Source organism: Pongo abelii, chromosome 1, assembly GCF_028885655.2.
Source record: "Pongo abelii isolate AG06213 chromosome 1, NHGRI_mPonAbe1-v2.0_pri, whole genome shotgun sequence".
In the NCBI taxonomy this organism is placed as follows: domain Eukaryota; kingdom Metazoa; phylum Chordata; class Mammalia; order Primates; family Hominidae; genus Pongo; species Pongo abelii.
This window is the reverse complement of record NC_071985.2, coordinates 213,775,483-213,791,040: the sequence shown is the minus strand read 5'-3', so window position 1 is coordinate 213,791,040 and position 15,558 is coordinate 213,775,483. Positions and strand designations below refer to the sequence as shown.

Sequence of the window (15,558 nt, the reverse complement as noted above, 5' to 3'; positions counted from 1 at the left end):
CACAGGATAGCCCCCGACAACAGAATGATCCAGCCTCAAACATCAATTGTGTGGAGGTTGAGAGTTATCAGCTCAGATTTAGTTTAACTTTCATCATGTAAAAGACTTATTTTTTCGGTTGTGTGGGCAAAGCGCTTCGTGGGTTGCTCCTAGATGAGGAGGAGGAAATGATTAGCACGCACAAAAAATTCTGCCCAGCTGCCAATATGGCCTCGTTCGGTGACTAAGATCCCAAAACTCTCAGTAAAGGTCAACCTTCCAGGAAGTTCTGAGAAATGCAGCTTTTCATGCTAATTTCCTGGGCTGACTCCGTGACTAATCAGCCCGTCTCACACCCAGGGAGAAATCCTGCAGCACAGACAGCCTCCTCCTCTGCCCGCATCAATCTCTGTAGAAGGAAGACATTTAGCAAATCATGCTGCTCAGCATCTAAGCTCATTCTCCAAAGAAGGGTCGCCCACCCATCCTTCTATTGCTCCCTCCCTCCTTCTCTCCATCCAACAAGTACTAAGTGTCCACCATACATCCATCAGAAGACATTCAGAAAACCACATTGCTCAGCATCTAAGCTCATTCTCCAAAGAAGGGTCACCCACCCATCCTTCTATTGCTCCCTCCCTCCTTCTCTCCATCCAACAAGTACTAAGTGTCCACCATGCATCCGTCAGAAGACATTCAGCAAACCACACTGCTCAGCATCTAAGCTCATTCTCCAAAGAAGGGTCGCCCACCCATCCTTCTATTGCACCTTCCTTTTTTCCCTCCATCCAACAAATACTAATGCCCACCATGCGTCCATCCATGTTGCACTTGCTGGGATGCAAAGGTAAACAGGCCCAGCAAGGGCACTGCCCTCATGGAGCTCATGAGGAAGGACCTGGACAACTGGCCCATCCACAACACCAACCTTTTCCTTACAGGATCCTTGTAAGGATCTTGACATGATTTACAAGATCATGTTCTTAGAACCCAAGACAGTTTTTAAAAACCGTGTTTTTATGGAACATTTGGCTCTTGCCCCTTATTTGTACTTGAAATTGCAGTTCAGAGAGGTTAAGCGACTTGATCAAGGTCACACGCAAGAGTCTCAAGAGACAGGATGAAAATCCAGGTTCCCTGACTCCAGAGTTTTCCCATTTCACCATGGCCACCATCACCCCAGGAATACTCACAGCCCGTGCCCTGCCTGCCAGCTCCATGCTGGGCACTCTACATGGATTCGCTCATGTAATCCTCACCACCACCCTATTAGGTAGAGACTACTGTTACTCCCTTGGACACCTGGGGAAACCAAGGCACAGAGACATTCAGTAACTTGCCAAGGTGGGGCTTGAACTGTAATACAATCAACCCCCAAAATACTCCCCATTCTTGGTTATTTGTTAGAACAGATAAAGAGGTCAGACATGACAACATCAGCAAACCACTCCCCCTTCTAGGCCTCAGTTTCCCCATCTACATAAGAGGGTGGTCTAGGTGATTTGAGGGTCCACCTACCTCTGACCTCTGGGGACCTTTGGAGCCCTAGCACCTGCTCCCATGGGGTCCCAGTGTGCCACTGAAGCTGTTCCTCTTACCTGCTGGCACCTGTTGAGGCTATCAGATAAACCAAAGGCACCTCCCAGGCATTATCAAAGCCTGGTATTATTTAAGATATGAGGTATTATTATATTCCCATGGGGATGCCTCAATTCCCTAATTCCTGAGGGTAAAATCTGCCAAGGTTTTGACTAACAGCAGTTGTTTTAGAGTGTCCAGCTCTGCCACTTACTAGCTTAGGTAATTACTTCACTTCTACGGGCCTCGGTTTGCTCATATGTAAAGTGGGAATGCCTACATTTAAAGGAGGGCTGTGAGGATGAAATGAAACAGTGATTGACAAGAGCCAGGTAAGGTCACCAGCATTTAACAGGTGCTGAATAAGTGGTAGTTATTCTCAATGGAAATTTTAAGGGCAATGCTGGTTTAGATGTTGCCTATAATGAGAATATGCCTGGGTAGGCATGAAGCACCAGGCAATGACATAAGACAGGCTGTTTTAAACCCACTCAATTCTTCTGCCAGAGCCAGCTCCAAGGTCACAAACAGCAGAGAAGAGTCAGTGGAGATGTCTTAGGTGCCCAAGATGGTTTGGGGTTTGCAGGGGTGGGGTGCAGAAAGAGGTGGTGGGATGCATATGACTCTCTCTGGGTGAGGAAAGAGGGAAAGTTAGATTCTGGGGCCAAGGCTGCTTCTCTTTCTACTTGATGAAGAGGCAATGAGAGAAAGGAAGGGCTGACCCAGGAGGCTGGAGAACTGCTTCTGACTCCCAGTCTACCTCTGCCGCTGTGTGTCTGCAAGGAAGCCCCTTCCTCTCTCTGGGCCTCAGTCTCTCCACCTGTGAAAATGAGAGGATCGCCAGGCATGGTGGCTCATGCCTGTAATCTCAACACTTTGGGAGGCCGAGGTGGGCAGATCACTTGTGGTCAGGAGTGCGAGACCAGCCTGGCCGACATGGTGAAACCCCGTCTCTACTAAAAATACAAAAATTAGCCAGGCGTGATGGCACATGTCTGTAATCCCAGCTACTCAGGAGGCTGAGACAGGAGAATCGCTTGAACCCGGGAGGCAGAGGTTGCAGTGAGCTAAGATCATGCCACCTGTACTCCAGCCTGGGGGACAAGAGCGAAACTTCAACTTAAAAAAAAAAAAAAAAAAAAAAAGAGAGAGAGGATCATCCAAGTTGACCCTGATATGTGAGATTCAGATCTGCAAGATGGGGGCAACAGCCTTAACCACCTCACTGGAGGACGAGAGATGAAATGCCAGCATAAGCCCTTAGCGCCATGCCTGCCGCGCAGCTAGGACTTGGCACATGGCGGCTTTGCCATTACACTGATTCCAATATTAGATTCTATGTGCTGAGCTGCTGCCCTGATCTCCAGCAGCCCGAGTCTCACACCACCATGCAACCCAGCCTTTCCCTCCAAGGGAGTCCAGGAGGACCAGATACTATTATTCTTCACTCACTTCTGTTAAAAAAATAAAGTGACACAATCGCTCTGTAATGAAATATATGACAACTCCTGAGACTACCTGGCCCTGGGAATGTAAGCTCCAGGGGGTGCAGACAGAAAATTCCCCAAACTCAGAGTCCAGTGACCGAAGCAATGTTCTAAGGCCAACCCTGCCACTCCCTTGGGGGCCGCCTGGCTGTCTCTGTTACATAAAGTATTACTGAAGGCCTCGCCTGCCTGAAAGCAGAGGCTGACCCGGTCACCCGTGGAGAGCCCTTTCAGCTCCATGATATGGAATTAAAATGATTTGGATACACTAGGCCCAAACACACTCTTTGGAGCCTTAGAGCAGCGCTCCTCTAAGTAGAAAGCACTCGGGAATTGCCTGGATTCCACGCAGATCCCAATCAGCGGGTCTGGGTGGGGGCTGAGACTCTGTATTTCTCACAAACCTCCCAGCAGTGCCGATGCTGCTGGGTCCATGGACCACACTGAGAGTAGCAAGGACTTAGAGGTCTTTTTTAAAAAACAGTAAAGAAAATTTATTATGCTCATAACAAGAATCCCCAAGGTAGGGTGACCTACATGTCCTGCCACCCTGGCAGGCACTGACTGCACTAAACACACGTGCATGGCCAAGCACACGTGAGAAAGCAGCTCATCCGCCCTGCTGCGTGGGCTTCAGCAAGCCTCAGCACCCTCCTCTTTTAGGGTCCCTGACTACCACCTGCCCTGAAAGGGTCCCTGGAGACAAACGCCAGGATTCCTGAGACAGAGTCCCAGTCCCCTTGCAGCTGGCACCAGACCACCAGAATCCGAGGGCTGAGACGTCACTTCTGAGCCCTCTCCCTTCAGTTCTCTGTACCTGGTCTGCAGCAGTTCTGCAGCATGAAGAATGGTTCCGGGGGCAGCCCCTCACCCCTCCTCTCTCTGCTTTCCTTGCTGAGGCCGGCCATCTGCACACCTGCCCAGGTGAAATCCATCCCACTCTCCCTCCTCAGGCTTCCAACTGGCCCAAAGCCCGCCCACTGCACTGCTACCCTGCTGACCTTCCCCTGCAGCTCCTTCCCACTATGAAATTCTGCTCTTCCTCCTCCTCCTTCCACTAGGAGGGTTCCAGTGGGGAGCAGGCAAAAGTTTCCCTATTACAGGGTTTGGAGGACGCTGGGGATTTCTTCTATGTTGTGTTTCCTCCCTGCTTGCCATCAGAATAAACATCAGAGGTCACTGCATCAAAGCTTCTCCCCAGTTTAGAGAACAGAAGAGGCCACTTATGCAATAATAGGGGAGCCCTGGCAGAGAGGAGCTGGTGGGAAGAAGTTGGACGGGAGCTGTGGGGCTGGGGAGGGGCTCAGGAGGCAGCCTGCACAGTGGCTTAATGCAGGCATCCTGGAGTGGTAGAGAGCAGTGATCCTCAACCTTTTTGGCACTAGCGACCAGTTTTTGGGAAGACAGTTTTACCATGGACCACTGCAGGGGCCAGGGGGATGGTTTCAGGATGATTCAAGTGCATTACATTTATCGTGCACTTTATTTCTATTATTATTACACTGTAATATATAATGAAATAATTATACAACTGACCAAAATGTAGAATCAGCGGGAGCCCTGAGCTTGTTTTCCTGCAACTAGACGGTCCCATGTGGGGGTGATGGGAGACAGTGACAGATCATCAGGTATTAGACTTTCATAAGGAGCACGCAACCTAGATCCCTTGCGTGTGCAGTTTACAATAGAGTTCGCGATCCTGTGAGAATCTAATGCCGCCGCTGATCTGGAGGTGGAGCTTAGGCAGCCACGCCAGCAATGGGGAGCGGCTGAAAATACAGATGACGCTTCATTCGCTTGCCCACTGCTCACTTCCTGCTTTTGTGGCTCAGTTTCTAACAGTCCATGAACTGGTACCAGTCCGTGGCCTGGGGGGTTGGGGAATCCTGGTATAAAGGGCTAAACAGCGCACCACACACCCCTTAACCACCACAAAAAAGACACATCTGTGTCCCAGAACCTATGTATGTGACCTTATTTGGAAAGAGAGTCTTTGCAGATATAATTAAGTTAAAAATCTCTAAACGAGATTACCCTACACAAGACTTCTCATAAAAGACACACAGAGGAGAGGAAAGGGGGAAGGACGAGGCCATAGGAAGAAGAATGCAAAGACTGAAGTGAGGGAGCCACAAACCAGGCACACCTGGAGTCAACAGAAGCTGGAAGAGGCACAGTGGATTCTCCCCTGCAGCCTTCAGAGGGGGTGTCATCCGCTGATGCCTTGATTCCAGACTCCTGGCCAAGAGCGCTGTGAGGGAAGAGATTCCTGTTGCTTTAAGCTGCCCGGTTTGCGGGAATTTGTTACAGCAGTCCTAAGGAGCCAATACAGGGAGTCCCGCACTGCCGTGTACTGAGCAACCTTGGGTAAATTGCCTAACCTCTTTGAACTGACTTCCTGATCCATAAGATGGGGCCGTAAGATCTATTTCATTAATTCATTCAACAGATATTTACGAAGTGTGTGTGATATGCCAGGTGCTGGGTCAAGCCCTGGAAGTGAACAAAACCAGACACAGACCCTGCCTAAAAGGCACCTTGTGGTCTTGCGGGAAGCCAGTTACCAATCCAAGAATCATGTAACTAGCGACACAGCTGTGACCATGGTTGATGTGGTGCTGGGAGCGTGCAAGTCAGGAGACCCAGAAGGCTTCCCTTGGGAGGTGATGACTGAGCAAAGAGATGAAGGAAAGGTCAAAAGTAAGTAGGCAAAGGGGGGCAAGAGATTTCCAGCCAGAGGAAGGGTGTGTGCAAAGATGCCGCTGTACACAAAGCACACGTGCCCAGGGGTGCATGCAAAGCCGCAAAGCATACGTGCCCTGGGGTGCGCGCAAAGCCGCACTTTGCACACATGCTCAGGGGTGCGTGCAAAGCCACAGAGCACACGTGCTCAGGGGTGTGTGCAAAGCCGCAAAGCACACGTGCTCAGGGAGCTGCCAGAGGCCGGCGTGGCTGAAGCCCCACTGCAGGGGGACTGAAAGCAGAGGTGAGGCTGGAGCAGGATGAGGGTCAGCCCACTAGGGCCTGAGAGCCACACCAGAGGGGCTGATTTTTTTCTCCTGAGTGCAGAGGGAGCCACTTCGAGGCACTTAGCAGGGAGGTGGTGTGGTCATGTGGGCCTTTGAAAAGAACACTCTAGCTGCAGTGGGGAGAAAACTGCTGGCCAGAGTGGTGGCAGGAAGGCCAGTGAGAAGGTCCTGCTGTTATCCAGGAGGGGCGACAGTGGCTCAGACCAAGGGCCTGGGTGGAGAGGGGAAGGAGCCAGATTCAAGAGTTACTTAGGAGGTAAAACCACAGGCCTATTGTGAGGAATAAGTGAAATAAACTCTGAGAAGCACCACACAGTCCTGGCATGAATGAAGGGCTCACCAGCTCACCAATGACATCAGGTTCCTTTCCTTCCTGAAATCAAAAGGCCACGGGGGACCCGGCCCCAGGTAGTGGCACCTCTCACTGGCTTTGCTAGCCAAGGGTGCAGATGGGTACCCACCATTTACAGAGCTTAGAAAATCAACTTACCATCCTTGAGTGAGAAGCTCAGAAGGTCCTGAGGGAGAAGACAACAGGCATCAATGACAAAGCTGATATATGATCAGCCCGTTCATTTGACAAATATTGACTCCTACCAAGTGGCAGAACAAGACAGACAAAAAGCCAGTGCCCTAGATTCTAGAGGTGAGCCAGATGATAAACAGGCGAGCGAAGAAAGAAATACATGAGGACTTCAGGTAGTGAGATAAGGAGGGAAGGGGCTATTTTAAATCCACGTACTTTCCCCACCCACAGTCTGTGTCACAAGCTTCTATCTGTTTTAACTGCAGGCATAGCTGGTGAGTGACATGCTCAAGGGCACACAGCGAAGCTTCTTCTTCTGAAAAGAGGCACCACAGCTTAGAAGAATGCCGGCTCTGGAGTCAGACTACCAAGGTTCAAATCCTGGCTCCACCACTTATCAGCTGTGTGACCTTGGGCAAGTTACTTAACCCCTCTGTGTCTCAGTTTTCTCAACTATGAAATGGTGATGGCCCTACCACTTACCTCATAAAGTCACTTCGAGAATTAGATGAGTTAGTTTTTAAAAAGGTACCCGCACATAATAAGCATTAAGTCAAGAGTAAATATTCAATAATGATAATTCAACATCAGCTATGATCATGATATGATATCATGATGACATATTTTATCTTCCAACTGCTCCACCCCACTAGAAGTGATTTTTTAGGCTAACATTGAAAGAAAATGATTTGTTCTACTGTCCCCAGCAGCCACCACCAGGTGTTGGGTGTACCTGGATGATCACCGTCGGGTCGTCCTTCAAGATGGGGTCCTTCAGTAAAATTTGAACAAACACATCTGTTCCTTCACCTCCCAGGCCGCTCGCAAAAGCAGTCATGGTTGGCAAGACAGCTTCGGACAACTCCAGCCACTTCACCAGGCCCGCCATGAACTCTGTGCAGAAGGAACTGAAAGGCAGACATGGCTTAGTTCCCCAGGATCCTCAGAGCTCAGCCTCCACTGGGAAGTATAGATTAGTTGTGGTCACGGATGTGAACGGCTGGCACGTGCACAACTTAGTGACTGTGATCCCTCAAATACAGAGGCAGTCAAAGACCTCATCTTGGGTGATGTGAATTTTGTTTTTTGTTTTTGTTTTGAGATGGAGTTTCACTCTTGTTGCCCAGGCTGGAGTTCAGTGGTGCGATCTTGGCTCACCCCAACCTCTGCCTCCCGGGTTCAAGTGATTCTCCTGCCTTAGCCTCCCGAGTAGCTGGGACTACAGGTGCCCACCACCACGCCCGGCTATTTTTTGTATTTTTAGTAGAGACAGGATTTCACCATGTTGGCCAGGCTGGTCTCGAACTCCTGACCTCAGGTGATCCACCCGCCCTGGCCTCCCAAAGTGCTGGGATTACAAGCGTGAGACACTGTGCCCAGCCTGGGTGATGTGGATTTTGGTTTCTTCTTTCACCAAAACGTTTATCAAAGAGGCTGATAAGCCACAGCAATGAGAGCAATGGATGGTGACTGGTTGCATGCTTTGGGCCTGGGCTGTGCCAAGGGCTGAGGAATAAAGGTGACAAAACCTGGTATCTCAGGAAGCTCACAGCAGGGTGGACACTCAGGTAACCAAGTGACCCTAGCGCCACGTGGTACCCTAGGACAGAAGTGGAGATCAGTTCAATGCAGCCCACAGAGGGAGCCCCGGATCCACCTGCAGAAGTGACGGCAGCCACCAGAAAAGGCTTCCCAGAGAAAGCCATCTGCTCTCCTGGATGCTGCCAAGGATGTGCTTTCTGGAAAATGCTGGCTGCTGCAGAAGTGGAAGAAATGAAGGGAAGAGTGCCCTCCACATGCACTGCCACTGCCGGTTTCTGTCCATAGCAGGCATTTGAGTGCGGTCCTACAGGAGCACACAGGGGAGGATGGGATGGGGCCGCTCTAGGGGAGAAGGAAGCCTTTGAGCTGAGACACAGAGGTGGGGAGCCCAGAGCATTTGGGGGGATGATGGCAGAGTCCACACCAGACTTCTGACACAGCCACCTCTGTGGAGCAGGTGTGAGCCGGGTGGCAGGTGGGCCAGGGAATGTGGGCCAGGAGAGTCACTTAGAAGGTGATTATACCACCCCCAGGAAAGGGCTGACACCCAGAAGCCACGTCTGTCTCCAAAATCGGAGTCCCAGCCTGCCTCAAACCGCATTGCCTTGGGACTCCAACACTGGGTTCTGCCCCGTAGGGCAGAGGCTGCACTCAGGCCTCTCAGAAACAAGCAGAGCTCCTGGGTGGTAGAGGCAATGTCAGGAGCCCCTTGCCCTTGCACCACATGGCCCAGCTATCACATTCCTTAGAGTGGGACTGGGACCTTGATGGGAGTTGTGAGGAACTTGGGTTTAAATCCTAGCCTCGGCCGGGCGCAGTGGCTCACGCCTGTAATCCCAACGCTTTGGGAAGTGGGGCCGGGTGGATCACTTGAGGTCAGGAGTTCGAGACCAGCCTGGCCAACATGGTGAAATCCTGTCTACTGAAAGTACAAAAATTAGCTGGGCGTGGTGGCATGTACCTGTAGTCCCATATATTCAGGAGGCTGAGGCACGAGAATCACTTGAACCCAGGGGCGGCGGTTGCAGTGAGCTGACATCACACCACTGCACTCCAGCCTGGGTGACAGAGTGAGACTCTGTCTCAAAAATAAATAAAAATAAAAAAAAACCCTAAATCCTGGCCTCACCACTGTTAAGGTCGGGTTCCTGGGAAGCTGCCCTGAAATGGAGATGATTAGGGCTCCCCTTGGGATCAACACTTTGGGGAGGGAAGGGAGGAAGCAGGGCTGGGCAGAGGAGGCAGCTGAGCTATGATACAGTCTCAAGGGAGGTCTCAGCAGCCCCTGCAGGGAGTTCTAAAGATGGGATGACACTTCAGAACTGTCCCCAGTGGGGTGAGAGGGCCAGGCCTTTACAGCTGTGCATCAGCCCGTTACCGGATGCAGGTGCCCCAGGGAGGAGACAGAACCTCGGGCAACATGGCTCCCTTCAGCTGAGGCAGGCCCAAAAAGGTACAGACAGCTCAGGGCTGTGCTGGCAACCTTGCCAGCAGCTGGGGGTGAAAGGCCTTCATTCTTGAAGAGGAATCTTAGCAGAGAGCATTTTGGGAAAGTGTAATGGCCTCTCTGTGCCTCAGTGTCCTTATCTGCAAAATGGGTTCAAGAGACCAACTTCATAAGGTTGGTTGAGGATGAAGTGAGATGATAAATATAAAGTGCCGAAAGTGAGCCTGGCGTGTAGTAGAGGCTCAACTACATGAGACTAAAAACGATATTAGCTAGCATCGTTATTTTGATTTACAAGGTGGCGGAGGGAGGCAGTGGAGGATGGGGTTAAGAGTCAGACTCTGAAGTCCAACCACCTGGGGGAGTCCTGGTTCCCCTGGAAATTGGCTTTGTGTCCTCACTTTACCTCTCAGCTTCATTTCCCTCTGAGATAACATGTGGATAATAACAGGACCTGCCTCATAGGTGAGTTGGACAGATTAAATGGCATGGTAACACTGTCTGGCACCAGTGAACCCTGGATAAATGTTAGCTACTGCTATCACAGTGATTATAATTTGCCGCACTGCAATTTACTGGGATTACCTTGGGGTGGTAATGAGGTATGTATTTGGGGAGGGGATGGCTAAGTGAACCGAACATTACTTAGAGGCAAATTTATATACAGAAAGGGCTCTGGGCCAAGGACTACAGCACGGCCTGGCCCTGCTGTCCACGAAGAAAGTTTTGGATATGGAGAAGTAACTCTTAACAAGAGTACAGGGGTAAAGAGCACAGACTGGTTCAAATCCCAGCTCTACCATGAGCTGTGTGATCTTGGAGAAGTAACTTCACCTCTCTGGGCCTTAGTTTCCTTATCTGTAAAACAGTGGAGATGATGAAATGTATTTCATAGGGTTGTTGAAAGGATTAACTAAGTATTTGTCATGTGCTTAGAACAATACCTGGCACCTACAAAGCACTAGAGAGTAATGTGTTTCTTTCCATGGACAAACGAATTAAAAATATATATATATATGCAAAGTGCCAGCACAGCAATTTACCAAATAACAAGTAACATTTTAGATCGGCGGGGCCTTGATAATTGCTACTAATGTGTTTGTTGGTCTGATGGAAATACAGGAAAATCAACAGCAACAATGATGCAGATAACAATTGTAGAGCAACTGTCCATCAGTCCCTGTGCTGAGAGCTTCATACACCTTGAGTTACTTAATTCTCACCATGACCTCATGAGGAAGGGAGGTACTAGTTAAGGGAGGTACTAGTTTACCCTACTCTAGAGATAAGGAATCCTAGATCCAGAGAGGTTAAGTGACAGCTCCAGATTCACACCTACATCTCTGGGACCCCAGAGGCTATGCATACCCGCTGCAGAGGTTACCCCACTCCAGTGGTTATGTCCCTGAGCACCCACCATGCACGGGCCACTCACTGAGCAAGGGCATCAAACATCCCCTTTCATCCTACCCCATCTCACACAGGGCGCACCTGGCCTGCTGGGTTTGGTTTGTTTGTTTGTTTTTGAGACAGAGTTTCACTCTTGTTGCCCAGGCTGGAGTGTAACGGCACGCACGATCTTGGCTCACTGCATCCTCTGCCTCCCAGGTTCAAGTGATTCTCCTGCCTCAGCCTCCCAAGTAGCTGGGATTACAGATATGCACCACCACGCCCATCTAATTTTATAATTTTAATAGAGACGAGGTTTCACCATGTTGGCCAGGCTGGTCTTGAACTCCTGACCTCAGGTGATCCACCCGCCTCAGCCTCCCAAAGTGCTGGGACTACAGGCATGAGCCACCGCACCTGGCCAGGACTGCTGGTTAAATGTCTTCTCAAAGTTCTTACAGCAGGGACAGGACAAAGCCTCCCCTGGCATCCAGGCTTCCTGATTCCTAGTCCAAAGCTTCTCCCACTCACCAGGGCTTAGAAAACTACAGCTAACCAGCCATATCTTGCCTGCAGCCCTTATTTGTGAATAAAGTTTTATTGAAACACAGCCACATGCATTATTTCACCTACTGTCTGTGGCTGCTTTTGTGCTATCACAGCAAAGGTATGAGTAACTGACAGAGACTGCCAGGCCTGCATGCCTAAAATAACTGGCGCTTGGCAGAATAAGTCTGTCCATCTCTGCTGTATCCCATTAATTTCTCTATGTTTGATAAATGGAATTAATTAAAGAGAACAGAATCTGTGATGTTCACAGCATGGAGAAGAAATAAATGTTTTAGAGGGTTGCTTTTATATCCCGTGGGGACAAGAACTGCCACACAGTGTTTTCTAAAGATTATTGAAACCAAGAGCATATCTGGGCTTTAAAAATATTGAGTTATTTATTTATTTATTTATTAGTTTTATTTTTTGAGATGGAGTATCGCTCTGTCGCCCAGGCTGGGGTGCAGTGGCACGATCTCGGCTCACTGCAACCCCCACCTTCCGGATTCAAGCCACCCAAGTAGCTAGGATTACAGGCATATACCACCACATCCGGCTAATCTTTGTATTTTTAGTAAAGACAGGGTTTCACCATGTGGGCCAGGCTGGTCTTGAGCTCCTAACCTCAAGTGATCTGCCCGCCTCGGCATCCCAGAGTGCTGGGATTACAGGCATGAACCACCACACCTGGCCAATATTGAAGTTTTTAAAAAACATGTTTTGTGCATCAGAAAACAGAGCAACCACGTGGAAACAACCGGCATGCTGAACGGGAAACATTTGAGAAGGAAACACTCCACGGCAAATGCTTATGGCCAGGCAACAGCCACCTGTGCTTGCTTGGATATTGTGGAGTGGGGGTGGGAGACACAGGACAGTAACTCGCTGCCTTATGTGCCCTCCTAAGTAGCACCTAGTATAGGCCTGGCACACAGTCCAGATTCATAAATATTTGTTCATGGAAACAAAGTACACAAAGCTCTTCCTTGGCTAGGTACTGGTTTATCAGGTAGGAGTTTCATTATTAACAACAAGACCAACCAACATTTGCTTGGTAGTAGATTGGTGTCAGGTTCTGCAAGGGCCATTAACACATACCCTCCTTACAATCACCCTCTTGGATGGTGTTGCCAACAGCTTCTCTAAAACAGTAATTCCCCAGCCCCTTCTTCCTGGCTGGCAGAACTCATCTCCCATGATGGAGGTTGAAAACAGCAAAAGCCAGCCGGCCGCGGTGGCTCACGCCTGTAATCCCAGCACTTTGCGGGGCCGAGGTGGGCAGATCACTTGAAGTCAGGAGTTTGAGACTAGCCTGGCCAACATGGTGAAACCCTGTCTGTACTGAAAATACAAAAATTAGCCAGGCATGGTGGCATGTGCCTGTAATCCCAGCTATTCCAGAAGCTGAGGCAGGAGAATTGCTTGAATCCAGGAGACAGAGGTTGCAGTGAGCCAAAATCACACCACTGCACTCCAGCCCGGACCACAGAACGAGACTGTCTCAAAAAAAAAAAAAAAAAAAAAAAACCAGAAAAGGAAAAGAAAACAGCAAAAGCCTTTATTTGTTCCCAGGCTTCCCTGTACCTGCAGGTTGGGCACGTGACAGGATCTAGCCAATAACACCAAAGGAAGGCTTCTTGGCTTCTCGGGGTATTTTGGGAAAGATGTCCTCCCTGACGGCAGACTTGGGGATAATCCCTGCCCTCTTCCTTCCTGCCTTGGGCCTTGTCCTGTGAGGGTGTGATGTATGGAGCTGCAGCAGCTATTTTGTGATCAGGAGGGGAAGGCCAACAGAACTGTTCAGAAGCCAACCCAAAGGCCTTTTTTTTTTTTTTTTGAGACAGAGTCTCACTCTGTCACCCAGGCAGGAGTGCAGTGGCACGATCACAGCTCACTGCAACCTCTGCTTCCCAGGTTCAAGTGATTCTTGTGCCTCATCCTACCAAGTAGCTGGGATTGTCGGTGTGTACCACTCACGTCTGGCTAATTTTTATATTTTTAATAGATTCGGAGTTTTGCCATGTTGGCCAGGCTGGTCTTGAACTCTTGGCCTCATGTGATCTACATGCCTCAGCCTCCCAAAGTGTTGGGATTACAGCGTGAGCCACTGCGCCCAGCTCCAAAAACCTTTTGAGGCACTGAATCAACCCTGGAACCTTGGGATTTCTTGTTAAGTGAAAAAAAAATCTCCTGTTGTTTAAATCTCTCTTAGTACTGTGTTCTATTACTTGTAGCCTGACTGCTGGGCATAGTGGCTTGAGCCTGTAATCTCAGCTACTTGGGAGGCTAAGATGGGAGGATTGCTTGAGGCCAGCCTGGGCAGCATTGTGAGACTCTGTCTCTAGAAGAATAAAAAGTTAGCCAGGCATGGTGGCATGCATCTGTAGTCCCAGCTACTCAGAAGGCTGGGGTGGGGGAAGACCGCTTGGGCCCAGGAGTTTGAGGTTACAGTGAGCTATGTCTGTACCACTGTACTCCAGCCTGGGTGACTGAGACCCCATCTCTAAAAAACAAAAACTAAACAACCAAAAAACCACAAAAATATCCTGAGTGGTAGGAGTAAGTGTGGTATTATCTTCATTTTCTGGATGAAGAAACTAGGGCAAAGAAAGTAACTCACAGAGTCAGCAAGCAACCACTACCATTTATTGAGTGCCTACTATGTGCTAGGCACTATGCTGTGTGCTTTGTCTACATCATCTCATTATTTATATTTATTTATTTATTTATTTATTTTTGAGACAGAGTCTTGCTCTGTTGCCCAGGCTGGAGAGCAGTGGCGAGATCTTGGCTCATTGCAACCTCTGCCTCCCGGGTTCAAGCAATTCTCCTGCCTCAGCCTCCTGAGTAGCTGGGACCACAGGTGTGCACCACCATGCCTGGCTAATTTTTGTATTTTTAGTAGAGATGGGGTTTCACCATGTTAACCAGGCTGGTCTCAAACTCCTGAGCACAGGCGATCCACCTGCCAAAAGTGGTAGGATTATAGGCGTGAGCCACTGCACCAGCTACATCATCTCACTTAATTCCTGCAATCACCCTGCAGCATGGGTATCATTAGCCCCATGGTATGGATAAATAAACTGAGGCTTAGGGAAGTTAAATAAACTGCTTGAGGTCACATGTGACTGGAAAGTGGCAGAGTTAGGATTTGAACCCAGATCTGAGTCCAGAGCCTATGGACCATCTCCTTGCTCACAAAGCCAGCATTAACCTACCTCTTCTTTTCACGAACCTTTACCAGGTATCTTTGCTATACTGAGCTGTGCGCAAGGCACTGGGAACTCTGAGATGAACAAGGTAGCCCCTGCCCTCCCGAGCTCAGACTGGAGGGATAGCAGGTATGGAGAGTTCCTGCGCAGTGTGGTGGTTGCAGAGATGGGTCCCCGGGCATATAGGTGGAACAATGCCCTGGTATGGAGGACAGATAAAGGAAGGCTTCCTGGTGGTGACCCCCAAGGAGTTGAGTATGTTCAACTGTTCAGTCCAGTGGAGAGACAAAGACAGAAAAACAAAAACCCCAAACAGCTAATATCCAAGGCATGAAGGAAGTTTACTCATGGGGGACCACTGAGTGTATATGGGGGCCGTGTCTTGAAAACACTGCAGATGCAAGAGCTTCTCACCATCTCCTGGCCCCAGTCTTGTGCTCCCTGTCCTAGTAACGGTATCTCAGTGCTCCTACGCTCTCTTCCCCCTCTGAACCTTTGGAGCCATAGTGAGCTCCTGCCTCTGCCTCACCCATAACACTCAACCTCTTCCCAAGTCAACTCCATTCTCCCTGAGAAAAACCTGTCCCATCTGTGTCCTCTGTCCACCACTCGGTCATTGTCCTCATTCCCCTGGATGACTCCGTTGGCCTCCTAACTGGCCCCCTCCTGCCTCCATACTCTCCCCTCTAGAATTTTTTAAGGTCAAAGTCCATGCTCTTAACAGTTCTGCTATTCTGACTCCAAATATGTGATTTAAACACACATACGGGAGATACTGTCAATGATAGAGATGAAATATAACAATGTTATTCTTTTGCTC

The 15,558-nt window shown here is 49.5% G+C and overlaps 1 protein-coding gene across 20 annotated transcripts in view; it reads right to left on the bottom strand.

The window, feature by feature from the left end:
* The window catches only part of TMCO4 (transmembrane and coiled-coil domains 4), a 121,333-nt gene that overhangs the window by 85,211 nt on the left and 20,564 nt on the right, over positions 1-15,558 (bottom strand). For 18 of the 20 annotated variants that reach the window (XM_063714619.1, XM_054540573.2, XM_063714615.1 and 15 more), the window contains 2 exons: positions 7,333-7,507; positions 6,564-6,591 (listed from right to left, as the gene is read on the bottom strand). In XM_063714619.1, coding sequence (XP_063570689.1) covers positions 6,564-6,591; positions 7,333-7,507 — 203 coding nt within the window. Of the gene's footprint in view, positions 1-5,190; positions 5,871-6,563; positions 6,592-7,332; positions 7,508-15,558 lie in introns of those variants that run through there. The other 2 variants (XM_063714621.1, XM_054540587.2) reach the window with 2 other exon arrangements.